The sequence below is a fragment of the Tachypleus tridentatus genome, chromosome 1 (genome assembly GCF_004210375.1).
Source record: "Tachypleus tridentatus isolate NWPU-2018 chromosome 1, ASM421037v1, whole genome shotgun sequence".
NCBI classification, from domain to species: domain Eukaryota; kingdom Metazoa; phylum Arthropoda; class Merostomata; order Xiphosura; family Limulidae; genus Tachypleus; species Tachypleus tridentatus.
Genome location: NC_134825.1, coordinates 176,332,203 through 176,358,247, shown reverse-complemented (window position 1 = coordinate 176,358,247; position 26,045 = coordinate 176,332,203). Strand labels below are relative to the sequence as shown.

Genomic DNA, 26,045 nt, shown 5'->3' with positions numbered 1-26,045 from the left:
TCCATCAGAAACCAGAAGTGGTGGTGGGTGACTAGTTCCATTCTATTTAGTCCATCAGAAACCAGAAGTGGTGGTGGGTGACTAGTTCCATTCTATTTAGTCCATCAGAAACCAGAAGTGGTGGTGGGTGACTAGTTCCATTCTATTTAGTCCATCAGAAACCAGAAGTGGTGGTGGGTGACTAGTTCCATTCTATTTAGTCCATCAGAAACCAGAAGTGGTGGTGGGTGACTAGTTCCATTCTATTTAGTCCATCAGAAACCAGAAGTGGTGGTGGGTGACTAGTTCCATTCTATTTAGTCCATCAGAAACCAGAAGTGGTGGTGGGTGACTAGTTCCATTCTATTTAGTCCTTCAGAAACCAGAAGTGGTGGTGGGTGACTAGTTCCATTCTATTTAGTCCTTCAGAAACCAGAAGTGGTGGTGGGTGACTAGTTCCATTCTATTTAGTCCTTCAGAAACCAGAAGTGGTGGTGGGTGACTAGTTCCATTCTATTTAGTCCATCAGAAACCAGAAGTGGTGGTGGGTGACTAGTTCCATTCTATTTAGTCCATCAGAAACCAGAAGTGGTGGTGGGTGACTAGTTCCATTCTATTTAGTCCATCAGAAACCAGAAGTGGTGGTGGGTGACTAGTTCCATTCTATTTAGTCCATCAGAAACCAGAAGTGGTGGTGGGTGACTAGTTCCATTCTATTTAGTCCATCAGAAACCAGAAGTGGTGGTGGGTGACTAGTTCCATTCTATTTAGTCCATCAGAAACCAGAAGTGGTGGTGGGTGACTAGTTCCATTCTATTTAGTCCATCAGAAACCAGAAGTGGTGGTGGGTGACTAGTTCCATTCTATTTAGTCCATCAGAAACCAGAAGTGGTGGTGGGTGACTAGTTCCATTCTATTTAGTCCATCAGAAACCAGAAGTGGTGGTGGGTGACTAGTTCCATTCTATTTAGTCCATCAGAAACCAGAAGTGGTGGTGGGTGACTAGTTCCATTCTATTTAGTCCATCAGAAACCAGAAGTGGTGGTGGGTGACTAGTTCCATTCTATTTAGTCCATCAGAAACCAGAAGTGGTGGTGGGTGACTAGTTCCATTCTATTTAGTCCATCAGAAACCAGAAGTGGTGGTGGGTGACTAGTTCCATTCTATTTAGTCCATCAGAAACCAGAAGTGGTGGTGGGTGACTAGTTCCATTCTATTTAGTCCATCAGAAACCAGAAGTGGTGGTGGGTGACTAGTTCCATTCTATTTAGTCCATCAGAAACCAGAAGTGGTGGTGGGTGACTAGTTCCATTCTATTTAGTCCATCAGAAACCAGAAGTGGTGGTGGGTGACTAGTTCCATTCTATTTAGTCCATCAGAAACCAGAAGTGGTGGTGGGTGACTAGTTCCATTCTATTTAGTCCATCAGAAACCAGAAGTGGTGGTGGGTGACTAGTTCCATTCTATTTAGTCCATCAGAAACCAGAAGTGGTGGTGGGTGACTAGTTCCATTCTATTTAGTCCATCAGAAACCAGAAGTGGTGGTGGGTGACTAGTTCCATTCTATTTAGTCCATCAGAAACCAGAAGTGGTGGTGGGTGACTAGTTCCATTCTATTTAGTCCATCATTTCTAGATTATTGGTGGGTAGAAAAGATATCCCATGAGTAGCTTTGTGGAAAATTCATTAAGTAAGAACTACATAAAGTAGTCACTTGTGGTATAATGTAGGTTAACATTTGGGTTTGTCTAGGGACAGAAAAACCCTGTAGATATCAGTACTTCACGTGGTACAAAATATAATTTTCTCTGATGTGATATCTTTTCAGTCAAGACAGAGTTTCAGTAATTTATGAAAACTTTGTATCACAAAGCGAGCATTATATGTGTGAGTAATATGTAAGAGTATTTAATTTATGATTAATTTGTATGTCAAAAACTGTATTCAGATAAATAATATATGCAACTTATTCCATGTGATTCCTTACTGTGTTTTAGTATAAATATTTTTCAGGATGTATGTGTAATGGTTAAAGATAGACAGGTGGAACTAAAGTGGTATAAAGAAAATGGCACTTCACAGTGAGGAACTGTTTACTCTGTAGTGATATAAAGAAGTTATGTTCTAATGTGTTGTTACAAAACTGTATACTATTCTCCTTTAGTGAAGAGAGAAGCTGTTTCTTCAGATGAAGAATCTTCATTTACAGTCTTTGGTTTTAAAATAAAAAAAGAAAAGAATGATGAAGTGGTGAAGCAGACTGAGGTAATATTCACGTTAAAACTTGTATAATTCTCTTAAGTAAAATAACTATTTGTTCTGAAGACATTTATGTGGCACTGAAGTTATTTGATATCTCACCAAATTTTTAGGTTTTGGAGTATGTTGCAGTAAAAAGAAAAATTTAATGTAAATATAAACAAAATAAGGAATGTTAGATTTAGTCAGTCTTGAGGCTCAAGCACCTTAGAGAATATAGTAAAAGTGACAATTCATAGGTAGAACTGTCACATACAATTTCAAACACTAGTTAATGGCACAACCTGTGTTATGTAAATCAGTTTTCTAGTAAAGATATTATTTAGTATACTAAGGAAACTTATCAGATATGATTTCAAATCAAAAATTCCATTTGACTTATGAACTTTTACAAGTAATGTTTGTTCTTGGTTGACAGAATCAATTATTATTCATCTTTTTTGTTATCTTAGAACACAGTTATAAAAGTTAAAACTGAACCAAGTGATGATTCAACAAAGGATAACATTATTTCCAAGTTCAGTGAGAGTGATGATGAAACTGTTGGTTGTTCACAACATGATGTTATGAGTTTGAAAAGTGAACCAAAAGAGGAGTTACAACAAATTAACTGTCAGTTAGAAGGTTTATCAGGTGAGTGTAACATTCAATAACTATATCCATTAACCACTTGGTGGTGACATGATGGTATGAAAGTGGTGTTAGTACATTGTTTTAAATAATGTTAATAGTGTATAGTTTTTTATGGAATTAAGTTTTAAACACAGATTTCTCTTCATTTTGTAACCTTTTTCGTGACACCAATTTGGATCGAAAGTGAAACAATTTGTAAGTAGGTCAAATGCATATATGGTGCTGACATCTAGCATTGAAGTTAGGTATTATTGAGAAGGAATTAACTCATCCGTGGCACTGTGTTACCGATCGGCTTGGATGAGTTGTCTCATCTACGGCACTGAACAGGTTAATCTCTATTTTTATTGTTCTGTATTGTAAAGAAGCAACTAAAATATAAGAATTGGTTATTTCCAAGGGTACGTAACAAAAATGAAATGATGTGAAGCTTACAGTGTTTAGGACACCGACTTCACTAGAGTTCACTACAAGATCAAACTATATAAAAACTGAAGCTTGGATGGCTTACTTAATTATTGCGATTGGACAGCAGGGCACACATATAGGCTTTTGCTGTGATTTATAGCTTTACAAGTAGTAGTAAGCAATTGTTTCTGTACAATGAAACAATAAAATTAAAAGAAAACAGATGTGTACAGGTTAACAGTCAAAATTCTGGTTACAAATAGTACATTAAAATAAGATATTGTTAACTGTATTTCATATATTCTAACATTTCATTTCACTATGTATTGGTAACTTTGTTACAGTTAGTGTTAGATAGAGAAAATGACAGATAAAAACTTAATGTTCTACCAAAATTTGTATTTGACTGAGAAGTACTAGAGGATGTGGAAATGAAACTTGAAAAGTGTAAGATAAAAATAAGTATTCCATTACTTGAAAATCAACTTTCACTCAGGATGACTCACTAAAGGCTTCATAAATTCTCAAACACTTCTTTGGTAAAAATACATCATTACATAATCAGTTGTAGTTTGTCCAGAACACTTGTAATGTTTACTAAATGTCTACATGATTAAAGGAAATACCAGTATGTAGAAATTCACAGACTGACTGATTTTGCATGTATTGAGTTAATGTATTTACTATTTGACACAGTTTTCTAAAGCGATAGAGAACTTACATTTTGGAAATGGTGTTTATTGTAGAAGCTTCAACATTAAATCATTATTCACAAATATAACTTGGGATGAAACACATGATTTTGTTGTTAATCAGGAAAACTAACATGGATTCTATAAAGGATTGCTCAGAACGTTGTTGGGTTAGCTATGAAATAATCACACTTTGTGTTTAATGAAGACTGATATGAGCAGCTAGGTGGAGTTATTATAGAACTAGTACATGCTGTTTCTACATTGTTATGAAAACTGAATGGTGAAGTGTTTGGAAGAATTTAGAGCTGTTTATTATTACAAGTATTTGCAGATGACATCTTGTATTGTTTTCAGACAGAAAGGATATATATAAATATTTTTGTACTGTTCAACCCTACGCATACAAAATTCGTGCAGTACATAAAAGTACATCTTTTTTGTATCATTTATCTTTACATACAAGTATTTCATCAAATATGTGTTCATATTCAGGAAAAAAACATGCCAGCGGGTGTTGATTATGATTTTAGTATCTTGTTTTGCTTCTGGTTTTCATCCATCTTCAAGACCAGCAAGTAATGTTTTGTCTACTGTAATGTCAGACTTTGTGAAATGGAAGAACAAGTAGATGAGAAAGATAACCCACTCACTGAGTCTCTTCTGTTTCAGAGGACTCCTCTGTCTAGAAATTTGGGTTTTCATTGAAAATCATTCATTCATCTGGAACCCTTGTCCTTAGTACCTGTGGGTTTTACACATACTTAGGGAAGTCTTTTCCTTCTCTTTTTCCAAACTCTCATATTTTTATACCCTTCTTTCCAATCCTCTTCATTTTTTAATCAAGATGTCTCAGATCTCATTCCAAAAGCAGCAGTAGAAATATTTAATCATTTTTTTGTTTTTTACTTTAATGTCTTTGTAGTTTCAAATAAAATTGGAAATAGAAGACTTGTCAAAAACCTCTCTTAATTCCAGCTCTAACAAGACAAAAGTGTGCATACAAGATGTTAATTTTCTTATCCTAATTCTTGCATCATAACATCATTTTTATTACCATGGAATAATTTATCAGTTCACTGTCCCTTATCTTTAGCTTGGTCTTGGTTTCAAAGAGTTTCCTAGTTTTCTCCATCACCTTTCTGACTTCCACTTGTACATAGATGACTGTCTTAATTTGGCTCTTTTTACCACTGTATTTCTTACACAAATTTATTTGACCAAACAACTAGCTACATCCTGGGTGGAAAATTCACAACTCCAAATCCCATATAGTAGAAACATAATATTTGGTGATACTTATAGTATTTTGGATCAAAAACTGTTAAATGAATGTTTCAGCCACATCCTCTATGTCTTGTTCATACTAATCTGTATTCTATACCTACTTCCAAAGATTCATAGACTTTCTTTATTCTTTGATGATAATGGTTTTACATCATGAAGTCATTCCCTTGGGTCACATTCACTTGCTTTACCTCCAGTGATATCTTGCTTTCCAGTTGTGTTTGTCTTCAGATTTGTTATCACAATAACGTGATCTCCTTTTGTCCTTTTTTATTTTATTTTACTGTCATCTTTTCACAGATGCCTCTTTCAAGGGATAGGGGTGCTATGTTGGGGAACCAGTGCTGTTCTGGTTTGTGGACTTCTTAAGAAACAATGACTCATATCAGTGTGTTAATACCTTTTTCGTTTTCACTATATTTTAATTGATGAAGACAACTGATGCAGTAGCTTATGCCAACAATTAAGGTGATACTTGTTTTTGTTGTAGCAGTTTTTCTAATTATTTGGCTTGATTTTCATCTCATCCACCTTTAAAATCACAAGTTTTCTTTTGTGATACAATCTTTGGTTGACTCTATATATATTGACACTTTTCTGTAGGGTAGGATGCTTTACCCCTTAGGTTTTAAATGGTTGCTCACTGTAAGATGTGTTTGGTTCATTGACCATTCATTTTCTTCATCTTTCCTGGTCTTGAATTCCATCTCTAAATTACATTGCAGTGGATTCCTTGACTCAGTCTTGGGAGAACTTCTGTTATGTGTATTTTCAGCTTGTCTTCCTTCTCAGATCCTGGCCAAAATCAGATACTCAAAGTGTTTGCTTCTCCTTTTTGTTTCATTTTGGTTTGTTCAATTTTGATTTTCTCCAATTACATCAGTTTCTTATGGAAACCAGTTCTGTTACCACTGTGGAATCATTTTCTACAAAATCCATAAACATTCATTTTTGAGAAGGATATTTGACATGTATGACTTCATAGTTGATTATTGTTTATTTGAGAAGCCAGATTCTTTTACAGATGGTTCAAATATTACCATGTTTTTGTCAAAGACCCTTGTCTAACTGTTTTTCTGAATTTTTTGGCTTTCATCTGGATCTGATGCATCACTTATTGTTTATACCAACTTTTAGAGAAATTGTTTCTTTCTTTTTACATTTGTTTTACAGCTGTCTTTCAGTGTGTCTTAATATAACTTTATTATAACCATTATGATTTGATCTTTTATACTTGTTATAATTCCATGTTAATAACTCTGAAAATTATGTTTTGTAGACAGAATTGTTACAAAAATTACTTGTGCAGATAACAGCTGAAAATAAAATGACACTGATTGATAAACATATGAGGCCCAGCATGGCCAGGTGGGTTAAGGCGTTCAACTTTCAATCCGAGGGTGATGCGGGTTCGAATCCCCCATTACACCAAACATGCGTGCCCTTTAGCTGTGGGGGCATTATAATGTGATGGTCAATTCCACTATTTGTTGGTAAAAGAGTAGTCCAAGAGCTGGCAGTGGATGGTGATGACTAGCTGCCTTCCCTCTAGTCTTACACTGCTAAATTAGAGATGGCTAATGCAGATAGCCCTCGAGTAGCTTTGCACGAAATTCAAAAACAAACATATGAACAAGTTACATTCTTTGGAAATTTCTTGAGTAAAATTCATAAAACTGTTAGGTTTGAGACCATTTTTTACCAGGGTTAGAGGAACTGCTTCAAATTTTTTTACAAGTCACATAAAGACTATATTGCACAGTATATATTTTTGTAATTTTAATATGTACAATGTAAAAAGTACAATGCAGAAGAAACATTTTATATTTTTGTTTATTTCTGATTAATGTAGCTTAAGAATTTCTAAGTATCAATTTATTGATTTTTTTAATGAAAACTGATTATTACTTTTCATTTGTTATTTATAACATGGTTAAAATACCAGTGGGATTAAGTGGTTTTAAATACTTCATGAATGTTTATGTCATGGTTAGAAATGTGCAGGTCTGGATATGTCAGTGTATATAATTACATAGAAGACAAATTCAGAAGAGATAGGAATGTAGTACTTAAAACATCATATATAAAAAAGGAAATATTCAGTAAAATAAATTGTAAATTACAATATAACACAATGTAAAAGCAGATTCTGTCTTTTTTTCAATAGTTAAAGAACACGTTTACACAATTAGAAGTTAAAACATATCACAATGTAAAATAGTAATTGAATTTATGTTTTATTTAACACTAAAATAGCCTAATTGTTGGTGGTGGGTGCTGTGAGCCAATTACCATATTTTTCACCTTGTAAAATGCACTTTTTTCTTTAAAATTTCCTTGAAAAATCCCCATACATCTTCCAAGACAAAAATGATTGGTTAAGGCAAGATATTAGCTAAGGGTTTATTTAAAATAGTGTCATACAGATTGTAATCTTATTACTTACTAATTACAAGTAGTTTCAATAACATAAAACATTCAGTTTAACTAATATTGTCGATATACTGTGAATAATATGGTGTATTTAACTGTATTTACTCAGTAGGTTGACAAAAAGTCAAGGTTACATCAAGGTGTTGGTTGCTGAGTCAAAATATTTTTTTTTCGTAGAATTGTCTTTCCAAAATTAGGGTGTGTCTTCTACAATGTAACGTCTTGCAAGGCATAAAATACAGTACCTTCACTGTAGTCAGTGGTTCGAAATTGGGTATGGTGGCAAGTAGTATTTGTAAGTTTTCTATAACTAAAAAGAAAAAGAAATAATGCTTCTGTGGTTGAAAGTTTATTAGTGATAAGAATCATATATGAGTAAGATTCTCCAATTAACAAGCGACCTCTATAGTTACCAGGCCCTGCTGGTTCAAAGCTTAAAAAACATGAAATGAAAAAGAATGGATAACACTCACAATTGGATTTCAATACCCAGAATGGACATAGAACAGATATCCCATTGTGTAGTTTTGTGCTTAGCAAACAAACACACTAATAACATTTTGACATGTATAGTGGGAATTATCTAAAATAATTATGATGTGATACACAAAGTTTGATTATTTGACTGTTTGTGAGTTATGAAGATCATTTAAGCTAAAGAGTTTGAATTTATAAAAATATTTTGATTAATTAATAGTTGGAAGTATTGTAAATACTGATTATGTTTGTGAAATTACTTGATTTATTCGTAAGTTTGATCAATCACTTATTTCACTCTAACACTAATCAGTGTTAAACGATGGCCATTTCACTTTAACACTAATCAGTGTTAAACAATGGCTTTAGTTAACTGATATATTGGTTAATATAACTAATTGTCCATTTATTGGTATAACAACTGAATTGTTGAATCCAAATTTATTGGTTTCAGGAGTATAGGTACCTTATTTAAAGTTCGTTGTAATGTTTTATGGAATTAAACCTTACTTAAAAGCATTTATTATGTAAGTAAATCGTTATGTGTGTATTGTTATTAACTACTATATTTCTGTAAATGCATCTTTTGATTGTAGATCCAAAGACGTACTTGAACAACTGTTGTGGAAAGTTTGATGGAAATTATATTTTAACACAAAAATCTCTATTTTCAAAGTCAAAACTTTTCAAATGCCAGAATCCAAGTGATGTTTATGAGTATGATAAAACATTTTCCAGTGTAGATAATCAAAGTATTCATAAAATTTCCCATAATGAAGATGAAATTGTGTGTGACAGAGAATTGTTAAGAAATCACCATGCTAGGACAAATGCTGGAAGGAAACGATACAGTTGTGAAATATGTGGCAAACAATTTGTAACAAATAGTAATCTAAAGACACATCTAAGGATACATACTGGGGAGAAACCATATACTTGTGTATTGTGTAATAAAAAATTTAGAAGCAAAAGTCAACTTAATGGACATGGAAAAGTGCACACTGGAAAGAAACCGTACGGTTGTTTTGAATGTGGTAAATCATTTGTAACAAATTCCTATTTACAGGAACATATGAGGATACACACTGGAGAAAAACCATATAACTGTGTAGTGTGTAATAAACAATATCGAAGCAATAGTCAGTTAAAAATACATGAGAGAATACACACAGGGGAGAAACCATACTGCTGTGTGGTTTGTGATAAAAAATTTGGTAGTAAAAGTCAACTCAAAAGACACGAGAAGGTGCACACTGGAGAGAAACCTTACAGTTGTTTAGTGTGTGGAAAGAAATTTGGGAGTAAAGGTGAACTTAAAAGACATGAGAAGGTGCACACTGGAGAGAAACCTTACAGTTGTTTAGTGTGTGGAAAAAAATTTGTAAGAAATACTTGTTTACAAGAACATATGAGAATGCACACTGGAGAGAAACCATATAGTTGCGCAATATGCAATAAAGGATATCGAAGCAATAGTCAATTAAAAAAACATGAAAGGGCACATAGTGGTGAGAAACCATACACTTGTGTAGTTTGTAATAGGAAGTTTGGAAATAAGAGTCATCTTGTTGGCCATGAAAAAATACACACTGGTGAGAAACCATACTGCTGTGTAGTGTGTGGAAAAAAATTTGTAACAAATAGCTGCTTGCAAGCACATGTGAGGATACACACTGGAGAGAGACCTTACAACTGTTTAGTGTGTAATAAAGGATATCGAAGCAATAGTCAGTTAAAAAAACATGAGAGAGTACACACTGGGGAGAAACCATACACTTGTGTAGTTTGTGATAAAAAATTTGGATGTAAGAGTCATCTTAATAGTCATGTGAGAATACACACTGGAGAGAAACCATACAGTTGTGTAGCATGTGGTAAAGGATTTCGAAGCAACAGTCAGTTGAAAGAACATGAAAAAGTACATACAGGGGAAAAACCATACAGTTGTGTGGTTTGTGACAGAAGATTTAGGAGTAAAAGTAATCTTAATCGACATGAAAAGGTTCACACAGGAGAAAAACCGTACAGCTGTTTAGTGTGTGGTAAAGAATTTGAGAGTAATAATAAACTTAAAAGACATGAGAGGGTGCACAATGGAGAAAACCGTACAGTTCTTTAGCATACAATAAACTGTATGGAAGTAGCAGTTAATTTAAAACTAATCAAAGAACACATGCTGGGTAGAAGCCATATAGTTATATAGTAAAAGCTAATGAATTCAGAAGAAATAGCAATGTTAAAACTTGTTATAAGATGCACACCAGGAAAAAAATCATTCAATTGCAAGAGAAAAAAGCTTGTAAGTAGTGAGAACCATAAAACACGTGAGTGTACAGAGTGTGAATAGAATTATTTAGTCATTCAGGTTGTAGTAAAGTATTTGAAGTAAATAATGACCAAAAGGGATTAGAAGAGTTACATAGGAGTAGCTGCCGAGTTGTTTAGTTCCATGGTATAAATATGTAAGAAATAATAATATAGAAGAACATATAAAAATTTGGGAGTTGTTTTGTGTGTTATAATGAGCTTGTAAAGAGTTATCACATCTAATATCTAAACATGTCCAGAACTGGGAGTGAGCTGGTAATTTCAAAACTCAGGGAACAGTTAAATTGTTATGGCATGTCATAAAAGTAATGTTTCTATTTGTTTGTGTTAGTAATATGACATTTATTTTGTTAATAAGCTGTTTCATCTGAATTAGAATTTTGTCTGTTTTTACTAATTAATCAAAATGTATAATTGCTGTTGAACTACTGACTAGAGTAAAAGCAACTAGGTGGCAACTTAAACCACAAAATTGATTGTTTTATTTTACCTGCTAACTATGAAGAAGACATGATTGGCAATACTTACTGTCAACTTTTTTATTTGCTTTTGTTTTTTTATTGTGCTTTTAAGTATCATGGATTGATAGACACTTCACTAACTGATTAATATAACTCATAAATGTGGCCACCAGTTAAGCAACAACCACTAATTGCCTGTTTCTAGTTGTAAGTCAATAAATTTTGTTTTTGCTAGTGTTTATTTTCTAAGTAAACTCTTATATAAACTCATATTTTGTACGCATTTCTACTTGTTATTCAAGACTATTGTTGTTGAATATTTTATTTTGTTCATTATTTCACTTTTCTATAGATAGATGTTTTTTTAACTTGAATTTTATTGTTGCATACTTTATTTTGATTTTTGATATAGTGTTTGTTTGGTAATCACCAATAATTCTTTTAACTTTATCAGTGGGTGAAGGTTTCTTGTACTTTTATATGTATTATTAGTATTTAATAATGATAAGTTATTGTATTTGATGTATGTATTGATAGCTAATTGAAAGCTTGAACTTGCATATTTTGCAGTGTTCTATTGTAATTAAAGGTTTATTTTGAGCATTATATTTTAAATGTTTTGCATGTATGTATGTATATTGTTATCAATAAGTATTTGACACTAAGTGTATTATTATATCTTTTTGTATGAAGGTGTTTGATTTAGTTTGTTATATCTTGTATGGTAGTTAAGAGTGTCTGTCGTACGTATTGAACTTTTCTAAGCTTATTTGAACTGTATCTTGAATGTGAGTGTTTGTTGTAATTGTAATTCTTTACACATGGTGATAAATAGACAGCTTAAGGGCAAGCCTAACATTCTAAATGTAATTGATGTCATGTGATAAATTCACTCATAAAATCTTATTCAATTTTCAATCCAGTTTTTCTTTATCTCAGATAAAAACTAAACAGTTTTCAAACAGATCAAATTAACTTCAAAATATATTCAAAGGTATTATAAAATTTTGATTTCCAAAAGATAATAATTCTTTGTTCTTGTTAATTTTTGTAATTTCAGTGTTCAAATGCTTTGGATCGAAACTTTAAATTGAAATCTGTAGACCAAAATCATTTCTTTGTGCTTATTTTTAAAGTTAAATTAGTTTGTCACATATACTAAGTACTGGTCTCAGTACTGATTAGTAATAATAATAGATGTAGCCTGCTTACTAATGGGGCACTGGTATTTGCCTGATATTTACAAGTATTAACAAGAATACAGATTTTTGACTCTTAACTGAAGATTAAGTGAAATAGGATATCAAAGGAAACACAAATGCACAAGTAACCAGTCCTTTATTCACAGTTACAGGATGGTGTATGTACCATTCTGACTGCATCTGTAAAGAGAAAAGCAGAAAGAATTGTACCTCACCTCCACATCAGATAAATGGTTTAAGTACGAGATTGTGACACCACCATGAGAAGTAATGTAGAAAGATCAATAAACTTTTGATATATTGATGTTCAATTTACAAGATGTTGCAAGTGCATGCACAAAGGTTTGGAAAAATTGTCTGAATAATTCCACTATGTTTCTTTTGTGATAGTGTGTCCTATGAGACAAAGTTGAGATTGAATTACTAGTGCATGCAGAAGCTGGTAGGACCTTACTCATTGTTTGAGTGTATTGTGGAAAGTTGGCACTTAACTTGGTAGCACAAACTTTGTTGTGGCAAATCATGACATGCTAGATATAAATCGCATCCTAAAATTATCTTTGGGACAGTTAACTGAAACAATAAAAAGTTGCACGTTTTTTCCAAAACACAAAGGTGTTGTTTATCCAATAAGACAACTGCCATATGGACTTTCTGGAAACAAATTAGATGACATCGGCAAATGTTGAATAGGATAATAACACCTTAAAAAAGTGCTTGGTTGCTGCTTTTGATGGCTGTCAAAGAGAAGTAAGGAAGCTTCCATGTCAAGTATCCTGTTGGTAGAAACAATGTGAAACTTTCCTTGTAATTCTACAAACTTCTAGAAAAGTTGCCCTGCCAATCATGCATCAGTTGAAATCTCATTAGCTGTTAATTTGTTTTATTTATTGACTATAAGTACTGTATTATAAACTTAAATAAATCATTCATTGTCTCGGAATAGATACGAAAATGCAATTTTGAGCAATAATGCACTACAAATTTAAAAGTGACACGAGCTCTGCTGAAAAGGTGAGAAGGATAAATGAAATTTATGGAGAAAGTTCAGTCAAGCCTTGCATGTATCAGTCACAGTTTGAAAAATGTTGGAGTGACAATGAAAGTTCAGTCAAGCCTTGCATGTATCAGTCACAGTTTGAAAAATGTTGGAGTGACAATGAAAGTTCAGTCAAGCCTTGCATGTATCAGTCACAGTTTGAAAAATGTTGGAGTGACAATGAAAGTTCAGTCAAGCCTTGCATGTATCAGTCACAGTTTGAAAAATGTTGGAGTGACAATGAAAGTTCAGTCAAGCCTTGCATTATCAGTCACAGTTTAAAAAATGTTGGAGTGACAGTGATGATCTGGAAGATGTGCCTCAAAGTGGTAGACTGAGAGAACTTGAAGACACTTTATGATCAAACGAGAAACTACAGCTTTCTGATTCTATTTGATCAGTTTTGTTAAAATAGCTGAACTATTCTCAGCATTGTGTGGACACAGTAATAAGACAGTGTCTACCAATATTTTCAGTGGTCATGTGTATTACTGACTACTCTTGTTAGTACTAACTATTTTCTCTAAATACAGATACTACTGATTTCAGAATTGGATCATATTTGTCACATGAACAAGAGAATTTTGGTCTGTGTGTGGGCTGTATGTTAACTTCTGTTGCATGCTCCTGATAATCCAAAGTATGTAGAATGAAAATAAAGCTGTAAATGTAAGAAAAATAAGCTGAGTAAACCATGCACTTTTGGAAAATCTTTAGTTTGTCAAAGATGTATTGACTGAGTAGTGGATAATATAATGAAGCACCTTAGAGATTCATGTGAATCAAGTATGTATTGACTGAGTAGTGGATAATATAATGAAGCACCTTAGAGATTCATGTGAATCAAGTATGTATTGACTGAGTAGTGGATAATATAATGAAGCACCTCAGAGATTCATGTGAATCAAGTATGTATTGACTGAGTAGTGGATAATATAATGAAGCACCTTAGAGATTCATGTGAATCAAGTATGTATTGACTGAGTAGTGGATAATATAATGAAGCACCTTAGAGATTCATGTGAATCAAGTAGTGTTTTGCTGAGCTGTCCTGAGGGTTACATTTTGCAAAAATTTACACTTCACCATATCCTTGGTGTGACAAAGCAGACAATGTAGGCACTTGAGTATAGTTGTTAAGTTTGTGAACATTGAGTGGAATATGCATTTATGGTATATTACAAGGACATACTGAATAACAGTCAGCTGGTGTTCATCAGATCTCTCAATCTACAGATGAGAATCACAGTTTTCTGTGGATCATAGATATGGCTATTCATTTGGTACAGAAGATCTACAGGAGTTACTGCATTCTGTAGTAGTTAATGTGTTTGTCAATAAAGCAGCCATATGTAAAAAAAATACTATGGCAAACAGTAATAAAATGAAAGTTCCATTCTGATAACTAAATTTTACTATAGTATGTAACCTACTTCTGACTAAATTAATCCATATCTTGTAAATTAACAGAAAAATGAAATGAATTAAGAATTATAGCAATGGCATCAAATATGTAGACAAACTTGGAGTCTTATATGACCACCTTAAAAACTTGTTACACCAAAAATCAGAAGTTAAAGATCATGGTATGTGATGAAGACAGCAGTATATAGTGTGATGTCAACTCAGCTGATGAAAAGGAAGAAACTAGCACAAAACCCTGTGATAGATAAGATGAGGAAACTATTAGAGGTTAATCCATGTTCTTATCATCAGTTAAGAATAACCTTCTAATCATTATGAAATGGTGGTTCAAAGTAATACGTGTTTAGATAATTGTTTGGAAGTCTCTCAGTTATTCTACAGTTAGGATGACTGGTCGAAAGTGCAACAGCTCAAAGGGTCAGCTCTCTGGTGATACTGTTGATGTACAGCTGAAAGGGTCAGCTCTCTGGTGATACTGTTGATGTTTACTCATCATTACTGTATTTATCTAACTGAATTTTTGAAACACTTCTGTGGAAAGGAGTGAACAATATTAAGGACAGATCAGATTCACTCAAAACAAAAAGATCCAAGATAACTTTATATTTGCTTTAGACAGTAGATAAGTTTATTTTTGGTAATGGCTAGGAACTTTATAAAATCATTATGTTTAGAGAATGCTGTACTCTTGACTTTCTGAATTTGAATCAAAATTAGAGTCCTTTCAGTTATCTGACATACTGTAGCAATTTCAGTTATGTGGCAGATAATTTGTGACACTTTAAGGTTAGGTTCTCCATATTTTTGTTTATGCAATGACCACACTTGGTGTGAGTAATGCATGCACTCTTCAAATGATGGAACTGTTGTTTTTCCAGTGTAGTCACAGCTCCCACTCTGATCTAAATTTTTTCTTACATAGATTTTGTCGATACCTAACACATAACCAAGTTTGTGTAAATTTCAATATTTGGAAGTGTTATTCTGAGTATGTCAAAAGGAGCATGGTCAGTAATGGAAGTGAATGTGAAAAATAAAATGGTTGGTTTATTTACAATGGTTCAAACTGCAAGTCTGCATTCTATAACCAGATTCTGTTTATCACAGAATGACTGCAACTTTCAATTCAGAAAATGAATCCAGTTTGAACCCAAACATTCCCAGATTACCTTTATCAGCATTTATTAACTAAGAACCAGTAACTGATACTGATTTGTACACATTTCTGCTTCACCCATTTAAATGAGCTTACTCCAACTGCTAATGCATTTTCTGGACCAAGTATGCTTAGCTAGTAAAGTTTAAGAAAGTGAAAAAGAATATAATATGGCAGTGTTATTACATCTGCTATAACCAGTGCCTATGTTTACTGTTTACATCATCAACAGTTTAACAGCAATTGTTTGCATGTAAAACAGATAATGTTGATGGTCTATAATACAGGGTACCCCAGAAGTCTGGACCCATAGGGATAAATACTCAATGAATTTGTAATTAATTTATTTAAATTGTTTGCCATTAACAACCATACACATATCAGTTATTGATATACTGTGCCATCAAGGTATTTTCTTTCCCGAAATATTTACTAATGTCATTAGAAATGTGTTTTTCAACTTTAAGAATATAATGTCCATTTTTCCTTATAGGTCCAGCTTTCTGAGACACCCTATATTTAATCGTTTTTGCTACACTTAAGTGAATGAAGAGGTTTGGTTTATGTTTGTGACCTTTGAACATCCAGTTCACAAAGAAGACACTATGTACAGATCAAAAGCACAAAAATATTGAAAAATTATCTGAATAGATCTGCATTGAAGATATATACCATACTAGGTAGGAAAGGGGAGAACATGATGATATCACTGTAATTTCTGTAACTTCTTGAATGTAAAAAGAAATATGTACATCTTTTTTTTGTGAGTGTATTTTGTATTACGTTCTATTTGTTTGTTCTGTATGTTAAATGTTGAATAAATTGTTTTTGATTTTCTGTTTTTATCTTCTTTTCAGTTTTTTCTGAGTTCAAACTCAGAACTTTTGATTTATTACCACATGATGTTTATTATCATTCCTCCTGTTATTGAGGTTACTGTTCTTACACATGATGTTTATCATTGTTCCTCCTGTTATTGAGGTTACTGTTCTTATGCATGATGTTTATCATCATTCCTCCTGTTATTGAGGTTACTGTTCATACACGTGATGTTTATCATCGTTCCTCCTGTTATTGAGGTTACTGTTCATACACGTGATGTTTATCATCATTCCTCCTGTTATTGAGGTTACTGTTCTTACACGTGATGTTTATCATCGTTCCTCTTGTTATTGAGGTTACTGTTCTTATGCATGATGTTTATCATCATTCCTCCTGTTATTGAGGTTACTGTTCTTACACGTGATGTTTATCATCGTTCCTCCTGTTATTGAGGTTACTCTTCTTATGCATGATGTTTATCATCATTCCTTCTGTTATTGAGGTTACTGTTCTTACACGTGATGTTTATCATCATTCCTCCTGTTATTGAGGTTACTGTTCTTATGCATGATGTTTATCATCATTCCTCCTGTTATTGAGGTTACTGTTCTTATGCATGATGTTTATCATCATTCCTCCTGTTATTGAGGTTACTGTTCTTACACTGATGTTTATCATCATTCCTCTTGTTATTGAGGTTACTGTTTCCATTTAAATAGACCATTGCACCTGAAAGTAATACATTGAATCAGGTGTTCATTGTGTTGTCATATTGAGAAGTTTCTCTGTGATCACATGTTTGGTACTTGTTTCAACTGAAAATTCCTGGAAATTGCATTTTAAAGTAGATATTCATCACCAGAATGGGAGGTTGTTCAGCCATCTCACTTGTATGATTGTACAATTCAGAAAAGAAAAGACTGGGATGATCTTGTTTCAAGGAGAGGAAGTTCACTGTGTACCTCTCATAAATTTCCAGACAGTTCATCTGATGATGACCACAAAAAATTATTGAAATGCTATAAATTTGAAAAAGTAAGCCACCTGTGTGTAGTCTTTTATTTAGAAAGACTAGTGTTACACATGTTTGTAGAAACCAATTTAAAGCCAACTTTAAAGTAGTTATTTGATGCACTCTTAACATGGGGCATGATAGTGGGTAATATTCTATGTGTTTAGGTACAATAAACTGAAATGTGAGTGAGAATTGTGTAGTAATTATTCTTGGATTGTTAACAAGTATGTAAACATTCGTGGGTGAATTTCCCGAGTAAGTGTTTTGAAAACTGTCACATTTTAGGTTATCATGTAGGGAAAAAACTGGCAATGAATATTGTTATAATTCTTTGACAGATTTGGAGCACAGAGATAGTGTAGTCTATTTAAAGAGGCAGATTTGGTTTTATCCATCCTTTACAGATGCACCATCATTGTCATTGTTTCATTTTAGTAAGCTTTTTCTTTTTCAGTGAAAGATAATAAATACTAAGTTTTACATCTTACTGAATGAATATAACATTGTATGAAATTCTATATGTGTGTTAAATAACAAATTTGTGAGTAGTTTGAATAGTTATAAATTTGTTTGTGTGTGTGTGCTTTTGCACAATGTCCCTTAAGGGGTCAGCTGTGACTTTTATGTACTTACAATGTTGTTGCATTCCCAACAGTGGACAGAAGACAGGTAGTTTATTGCATAGATTTGCAAATTAAAAGTTGGTAATGATTTTTCAAGTGATATTAATGCCAATGTTTATTTAAATTATTGAAATACTTTTCGTTTTGTAAACATAACAGCAAATCTTAACATTTTCATTACTATAGCAACATGACAAACACATTCTTGATGATGAGAAACCAACTTCAAATAAAAATGTATCTCAGAACAGCTGGTATGGGTATTAATACTTTCATTAATAAGAAGAGAACAATGTTTCAACCTTCCTAGGTCATCTTCTTAACCTGAAGATGACCTAGGAAGGTCGAAACTTCATTCTCTCTTTATCAATGAAAGTGTTAATACCCATACCAGCAGTTGTGAGATACAGAACAAACACGTATTATTTCTAGTTTTTACACACTGATAAATAGTCTTCACTACACTGCTTGTTAATATGCATGATACTATTAATTCCTTTGAGTGTTATTAGTTCTGTCACATTTGTGAAGAACGATGACTAATATCTTGTTCAGGTTCTGTCTAATTTTGATTTTCAGTTCAAGGTGGGCTGAAAATATAACTCATTTATTATCATCTTTGTTGTTTACTGGTGTTACAGATTCATTTTTAAAAGCATGAAAGTAACATTTCAAGGTCAGAAAGTCAAACAATATATAAAAAAGGCACATACTATAAAACTTGGATATTCTGATTCAAATGTCATGTCGCAACTAAGGGCATAATGTATGATGAAATCAGAACCTCGAAAGATGCGAGATATTTTATTTGGAAAGCTGATATTCTAATTCTCTTGTTTGTCAATGTTAGGAGTAATTCCAAGCTTAAATATATATATATATAAAGAATTCTACAACAGTGAAAATATGGAATTGTTGAAAACGTTAAGTGTGAAAAGCAGCTTTTTTTTATGAGAATCCTTTGTGAGATGACAGGTTTCTGAAAAATAAAAGAGAGGGCAAAAATATTTAGAATTTGAATCCTTTGCAAAACTTTGTAACATGACACAACATTTCTCATGTTGCATTGGTTGATGTTATCATTATTATAACCCAAAAGTTAAAGACATCAAGGGCCCAGTTAGTCCATTCCATGTGCTAAACTAAGCTTCAAAATAAAAATAATATTTAAATTTACTTCATCCACCATGTTAGAATGAAAACTATTCCATATTTGTGTCCCCTGGACCAAAACAGTACTGCAAATGTGGCATATAAAATGAAATGTTAACCACTTTACATTTCTATTCAGTATTTCTGTATACACAATTTAAAATCGTACTTATCCTGATGTTAGAAAGAGTTTACTGTTTGGATGAATTAAAAAAATAAAATTAAAATCATATCACTTATGCATTGACATACATTTATTATAATCTGCCATTTATTTACCAAATGATCTAAAACATTTCATAAAGCAGTAGCATTGTTCTTACACCCAAAATCGTAATATCAGTAAAACTAATTACTTTATTAATCATCTATGCCACTGATTTTAATCAAAAAGAGCAAAGGTCATAATATTGAACCAAGATACCACACTTATCACAGTATTCTAACTTCACATACAACAACCCTGTGCTTTCTTCCATCTAGAAACTTTTCTGTCTAGTAAACCAACTTATCCCCCACACTTATTGGGAGAACCTTTCTAACAAGCCTTTTCATGACACCATGTTAAATGCTTTCTGAACATCAAGATGAATTTAATACATATCCATACTCTTGTATACATAGCCAGTAACCTTTTAAAAAAATCTCAAACTATTTGCAAGACAAGATCTTTATTCAGTGAAACCATCTTCTTGCCTTATTCAGTAAAATTTAAACTTCATTAAATGGTTTTTCAAAGCATCTTTTATCAGATTTTTAAAAAACACTTCCCATTAATGACATAAGACTAATAGGCTTATAATTACAAGGACAGTTTTTTTATTCTGGTTATTTTTCTTAATTTTCTCAAGTAGATGATATGGATGTGGGGTTGAAAACCTGTATCTCAACTTCTACTCTTGAGTTCCAGAATAAGCTAATAACAGTATATGTTTTTACAATAACTACTATTACACTAATATTCAAGAGTTATTTCACATTTGTAATATATGTGTTTAATTTTTCACCATCCCTAGATATTGATGTTTGAAATGGTTCTTTCCATAAAAAGTAATCTCAGGAATTGAATTTTTTCACTTATAATGCTCAATTCTTGCATGTCTTTAGAGATATTCCACCTCTGCATCCACATAATAAGTCCATATAATGAATAATTTTATTTGGTTATTTTCTATGACATTGCAGAGTAATACTTACTTAATCTGATAGTAATCAACTCCAGAATTGTATCTCCAGTCCACATAATTAACTCCAGTTTCACCTAATACAGCCACATCAATAGTATAAACTGCTCTTTCATTCACTACTGATAAATCAAGTTTACATAATTTACCCAAAGTAGAATTGTACATTCCAGGTTCTTGAATTATCTCTTTTAATCTCAGGAACTTGATCCTGGTATATTTAAGTTTCTTTCAAACATATTCATTGTGAGTTACACAGTGGCTACAGATATGTGCATTATAACTCTTCTGGTACATTTAGATCTGGAGTTTTGCTGAAAATCTTTTGTATATTGATAGTTATTACAGCAAGTAGAAAGTATTCATAGAAAGAGGGTCTTCATTTATGGTATTTGATTTTAAAAGAAACAATATGTAATAAAGTACCAAACGAATCTGAAGTAATATAATCGAGATTTTGCAGAACATTTACTCAGTTTAATATGTTTGCATAACTTCTGTTTTCTGACATGTTATATAAGTATGGAAATCTTTCAAAATGTTTTAGTTGCTCAACTGTGTGTAATTTTCACATAACACTTTTGTTTTTTTGCTAGTTTACCTCATTAAAAAAATTTGCACATGCATGCACCCACATTATTGTCTGTCTGTGATTTCTATTTGTTATATAAGGAACCACTTCTTTTCTATGTGGGTTTTTGCCATCTTACTTCATTAAAAAGATGTGTACATGCATGGATAAGTAATACTTGGGTGCAACCTTCAGGGTCCACTTAGTATGGATGCAAAATAGCAGGTTTCTAGGTTATTTCCTGTTGGAGCTATGACAGTCACACACATAGACATGCATGCACATATCTGTCTGTCATTTCTATTTGTAACATAAGGAATCACTTTTTTCTGTGGTTTTTCACTAATTTGCCTTATTAAAAGTAATGTACACATGCATGGATATGTAATAATACCCAGGTACACACCCTCAGGGTCTACTTAGTATTCATGCAGAATTTTAGGATTCTAGATTTTTTTTCCTCTTGGAGTTATGGCAGTCACACACAGAACCACAGACATGCCCTTTTATCACAGATCAGCATTGTTATACAGTAAATATCTTTATTGAACCTCCTGTTATTTAGATATTAGCATTGTTCTACAGTAACTATTCTTACTTGAACTCTTATTTTGTGAGCATATCCCATTGTTCTCAAGTAGATTCCTTTTTATCTGAATATACCATACCAGTAACAATCTTAAAGACCTAGTCCTCAGGCTATCACAAATATTTTGAAGTGTCTACATCACTTCCAGAATAACAAAATCCTCGGTGACAGTTTGAAAGAAATGCTATTTTTTTAAAACTTTTTTCGTTATATGGGAAGACACTTTGCTTTCCTTTAATAACATAAATGAAAGTTGAATGAGTTATCAGTTTTCATGAAATCACACTGAGTGAAAATGTCACCACGACCTCTGTCATCATTATTATTTTAAGATACAAAAGCCACTTCTAAAGAACCACCTCAGCAGAAGACTGCCATTTTAAACAATACACAAATAAGTGTAAACAATATTAATTGTTGTGAACTTTTCATGGTGTATATTTCTAAATGGAACTGAAACAAAAGTCAAGAAAAGTTTTAGAATTTTAAAATTTGTACTTTTTATGTTTTATTGAAATAAATGCTTCTTGAAGATCATTATGGTTTTGTTATTGGGCATCATATAACCATGTGTGTTGGCTTGTGAAAACACTGTTTTCAACACTGGTATGAAATATAGATATTGTAATTGGATGATGGCATACAATTAGTAAATCAAAATCTAGGCTATACAGTGACAAGTCTGACAGAATCATGCATTTTAAAGCCTGGTCTTTAGGAAGACAAGCTAGTCTTGGTGTTGGTCTCTATATATCAAGTGATGGTACCATTTCTCATTGGTTATAAGGTTGGGAGATGGAATCAGAGGGGTAACAGGGAAGTGCAACAGATCTAAATCTCATTAAAATCAAGAAAAAATGTAACTAAATGCTTTAGTTGAGTCATCTGTTTGATTGTTTTCTTACAGCAAAGCCACGTTGGGCTATCTGCTGAGCCCACCGAGAGGAATCGAACCTCTGATTTTGCATTGTAAATCAGAAGACATGCCACTGTACTAGCGGGGGGCTGTTTGAATTGTATTCTACAACTAAAATAGTAAATTTCACTATTTCTTTCTTAGAGTGTGAGAAATGTCAAAAGCTACAAAACAAATGAAAATTTCAAACTTTGTATTCTAGAAACCTTATCATTTCTACCTCTTTATTACAGATAACTTTTAACTATTTTCTGGTGAACACAAGTACTCCTGATCTTTGTTTTATTTTTGACATCAAGTGTACATTTAAGTGACTCTCAGTTACAGCATGTAATTTACACAGTATCACGCAGTTGTTTAGTGTGTGGGAAAAACATTATAACAAACAGTTGAGCACATTTGAAGATACACACTGGAGATAAACCGTACATATTGTAGTGTGTAATAAAAGATATCAAAGCAATAGGAGAGTTTAAAATTCATGAGACAGCACATACTGGGAAGAAACCATACAGTTGTGTAGTATGTGGTAAAGGGTTTTGAAGGAACAGTCAATTAAAATAACGTGAGAGAGTACACACTGATGAGAAAGCCATATTCTTGTGTATTTTATGATAAAAAGTTTAGCACTAAAAGTAATCTTAACAGGCATGAAAAGGTGCACACTAGAGAGAAACCATACAGTTGTTTAGTGTGTGGTAAAGAATTTGAGAGTAACTAAGCTCAAAAGGCATGAGAGGGTACACTCGGGCAGAAATTATACCACTGAGAAGTTTGTAAGTAAGGTTAACTTTAAAACAAATTAGAAGGTGCTCAGTGTGGAAAGAGTCATAAACTTATGCAGTGTGTTCTAAAGAATTTTGAGAAAAAATAAAAAAACAGTTTTTCAGTATGGTGCAGAAATATATAAGGTCTAGTAATGAAGAAAACGTTTGAGGAGAGATACTAGAGAAAAATCACACGGTTGGTGTGTTCCAAGGAATTTGTAGCATTATCACTTTAAAATGCATAAAAATGAACAGAAATTCTAAAATCGACAAGTGAGAAACTGCTTTGGCATGCCATCAAGAGAACTTTTGTTCTTTTCATGATTTATTTAGTAAATAAGCTGTTTTATATAAACTCAAATTTTGTACAGGTGTTTGTACTGATTAATCAAGAAATGTGGCAGTTGTTGAAACTACTTTTGTTTTGTACTAAATATGGTTTTAAGGTCTACCTTAGTATGTTATTTCTATTTCTCTAGTGATTTGGGTGGAGAGATATTTGTGTTTGGTTAGAAGTTTATTTTATATTTGATTGCCTTTTTATTATTATTACATACTTAGCTTTGAATCTGGATACAGTGTTTGATTAGTGATCTTTATTAATACTGTTTTGTAACTGTATGCTATCAGCAGATGAGTGTTTCTTATGTATTATTGTGTGTCTCAGTGTTTTTTAATAATGATGAATGTTTGTATATTTACTTTCTATCCATAGCTAAAGATCATACTTTGTGTATTTTACAGTTTTTTATTGTAATTAAGAGGTTTATTTTGTGTATTATGTTTTAAAGAGGTTTCCCTTGCTGGGACAGCAGTAAATCTGTGAATTTACAATGCTAAAATGAGGGGTTTGATTCCACTTGGTGGACACAACAGATAGCCCAATGTTGTTTTACTGTAAGACAAACTCTTTAAAGAGATTTTATGTGTAGCTTTATCGTTATCAATTGTGGTTTTTTTCTGAAATAGCTACACCTCTCTATGTGTTCAATAAAGCTTGAATATACATTGTGTGAATACAATAATTGAAAATGTGTTCCAGTGTTTTCAGTAGATTTGATCAAATCACTGTTACTGTGAACTTGGTGTTTCTGTGCAAGATTACAGCTGATATTTTAAGAAACCAGTTCTTTTCCTCAACCTTGTGGTATTTCCAGGTGTCCCTTACAATGACAAGATAAGTCTACAGATCAACTATAGGTTTGATCAAGATGTTTATTACAAAGTAATTCTTATGTAATTGAGTCCATAAAAAGGAAATAGAGGCTGTACATAATTACATGACATCACAATGAATAATATTTATTATTCACAATGCTCTGTGTATGTTTGTGCTACATTTCTGAAACAAATACTAATCTTCCTACATAGGTAGCTTGCTATTTATGTATGGAGGTTAGTATCTATCTGAAATATATTTCTAGGTAAGGAAAATGTTAACTTCAGATTCTGGAACCATGTTTTACACCAAGTCTAGACCAGATTGACTTGTCATATTACTTAATCAAATGTGTAATTTTAAACTAACCAGTAGGAGTGTATATTTATTCAAGTGATTAGTTACCCCTGTAGAAACATGAGGAAGGTTGTTAGCTTGAGATATCACCTGAATACTGATAGACAAGATGGCTGTCTGCCTTTACATTGTGTGTACTACTATACAGCATTCTTTTGACAAAACTTGTTGTTTCAGATGAATAATACTGAACAATAGGTAGCTTGAATAAAAACAACTTAACAATATTCTTGACATGTTATGTGAAAATTACACATGTACCCCAATAACTGACAAATTTCAAAAAGTCCTTATTCTCAAATTAGAATATATGAAACAGTCTGATTCCTCCCAATATACAAACATACATGCAAAATATGTACAACTTATTTAAAGGGCATAAAGTGATGGTATTATCAATGTATCTTTACAACTACATTTATTTTGTAAAAGTACATGACTAGCTTGTATACAATGACAGACCAATTACTTTGTTTATAGTTTTACACGTTTTTACAATATAAGTAATGGCGAATAACGAGTGTGTTACAAGTTGTAATTTTGAAGGATTGTGAATGTCTTTTAAAATGGTACTTTTTGTAAGTTCATTCGTTTTACATTCTGGTAAATTATATTTAGTTACTTATTTCTATATTGCACATTGAAATATAGTCCCACGCTTGTACATCGGTAAGCCTACGGATTTACAACGCTAAAATCAGGAGTTAGATTCCACTTGGTAGACTCAGCAGATAGTCCGAGGTGGCATTGTTAAATTAAAACACACGTACACACACACTGAAGTATAAAAGACATCTAGTAATAAACATTCTTAGTTAGATATATTTTTATAATACATTAAATGAAGAATGTAATATTTAATAATATAAAAAAACTAATTCTAAATCCTTATGACAATTATAATAACGCATCACCAACATGTAAAAAACGTTCATACTGTAACAAATGGGTTTTATAAAGTGTTTCGACCATTATTATGTTCTTTGTATCCCACCTGGCCTAAAGAGTACTGGATTGGATAAAATTCTCAGCTATGAAAAGATATGGCGATACGATACTATCTTTTGAATTCCCGTCAAACCAAACATGCTTGCCCTTTCAGCTGTGGAGG

The 26,045-nt window shown here is 32.5% G+C and overlaps 1 protein-coding gene across 1 annotated transcript in view; it reads left to right on the top strand.

Annotated features, from left to right (window-relative positions):
* Positions 1-16,620, top strand: part of LOC143233707 (uncharacterized) — a 60,441-nt gene extending 43,821 nt beyond the window's left edge. Inside the window, exon 6 of the mRNA XM_076470237.1 lies at positions 8,765-16,620. Coding sequence (XP_076326352.1) covers positions 8,765-10,287 — 1,523 coding nt within the window. The 3' untranslated portion in view covers positions 10,288-16,620. The remainder of the gene's footprint in view (positions 1-8,764) is intronic.
* The last annotated feature ends 9,425 nt before the right edge of the window (positions 16,621-26,045 follow it).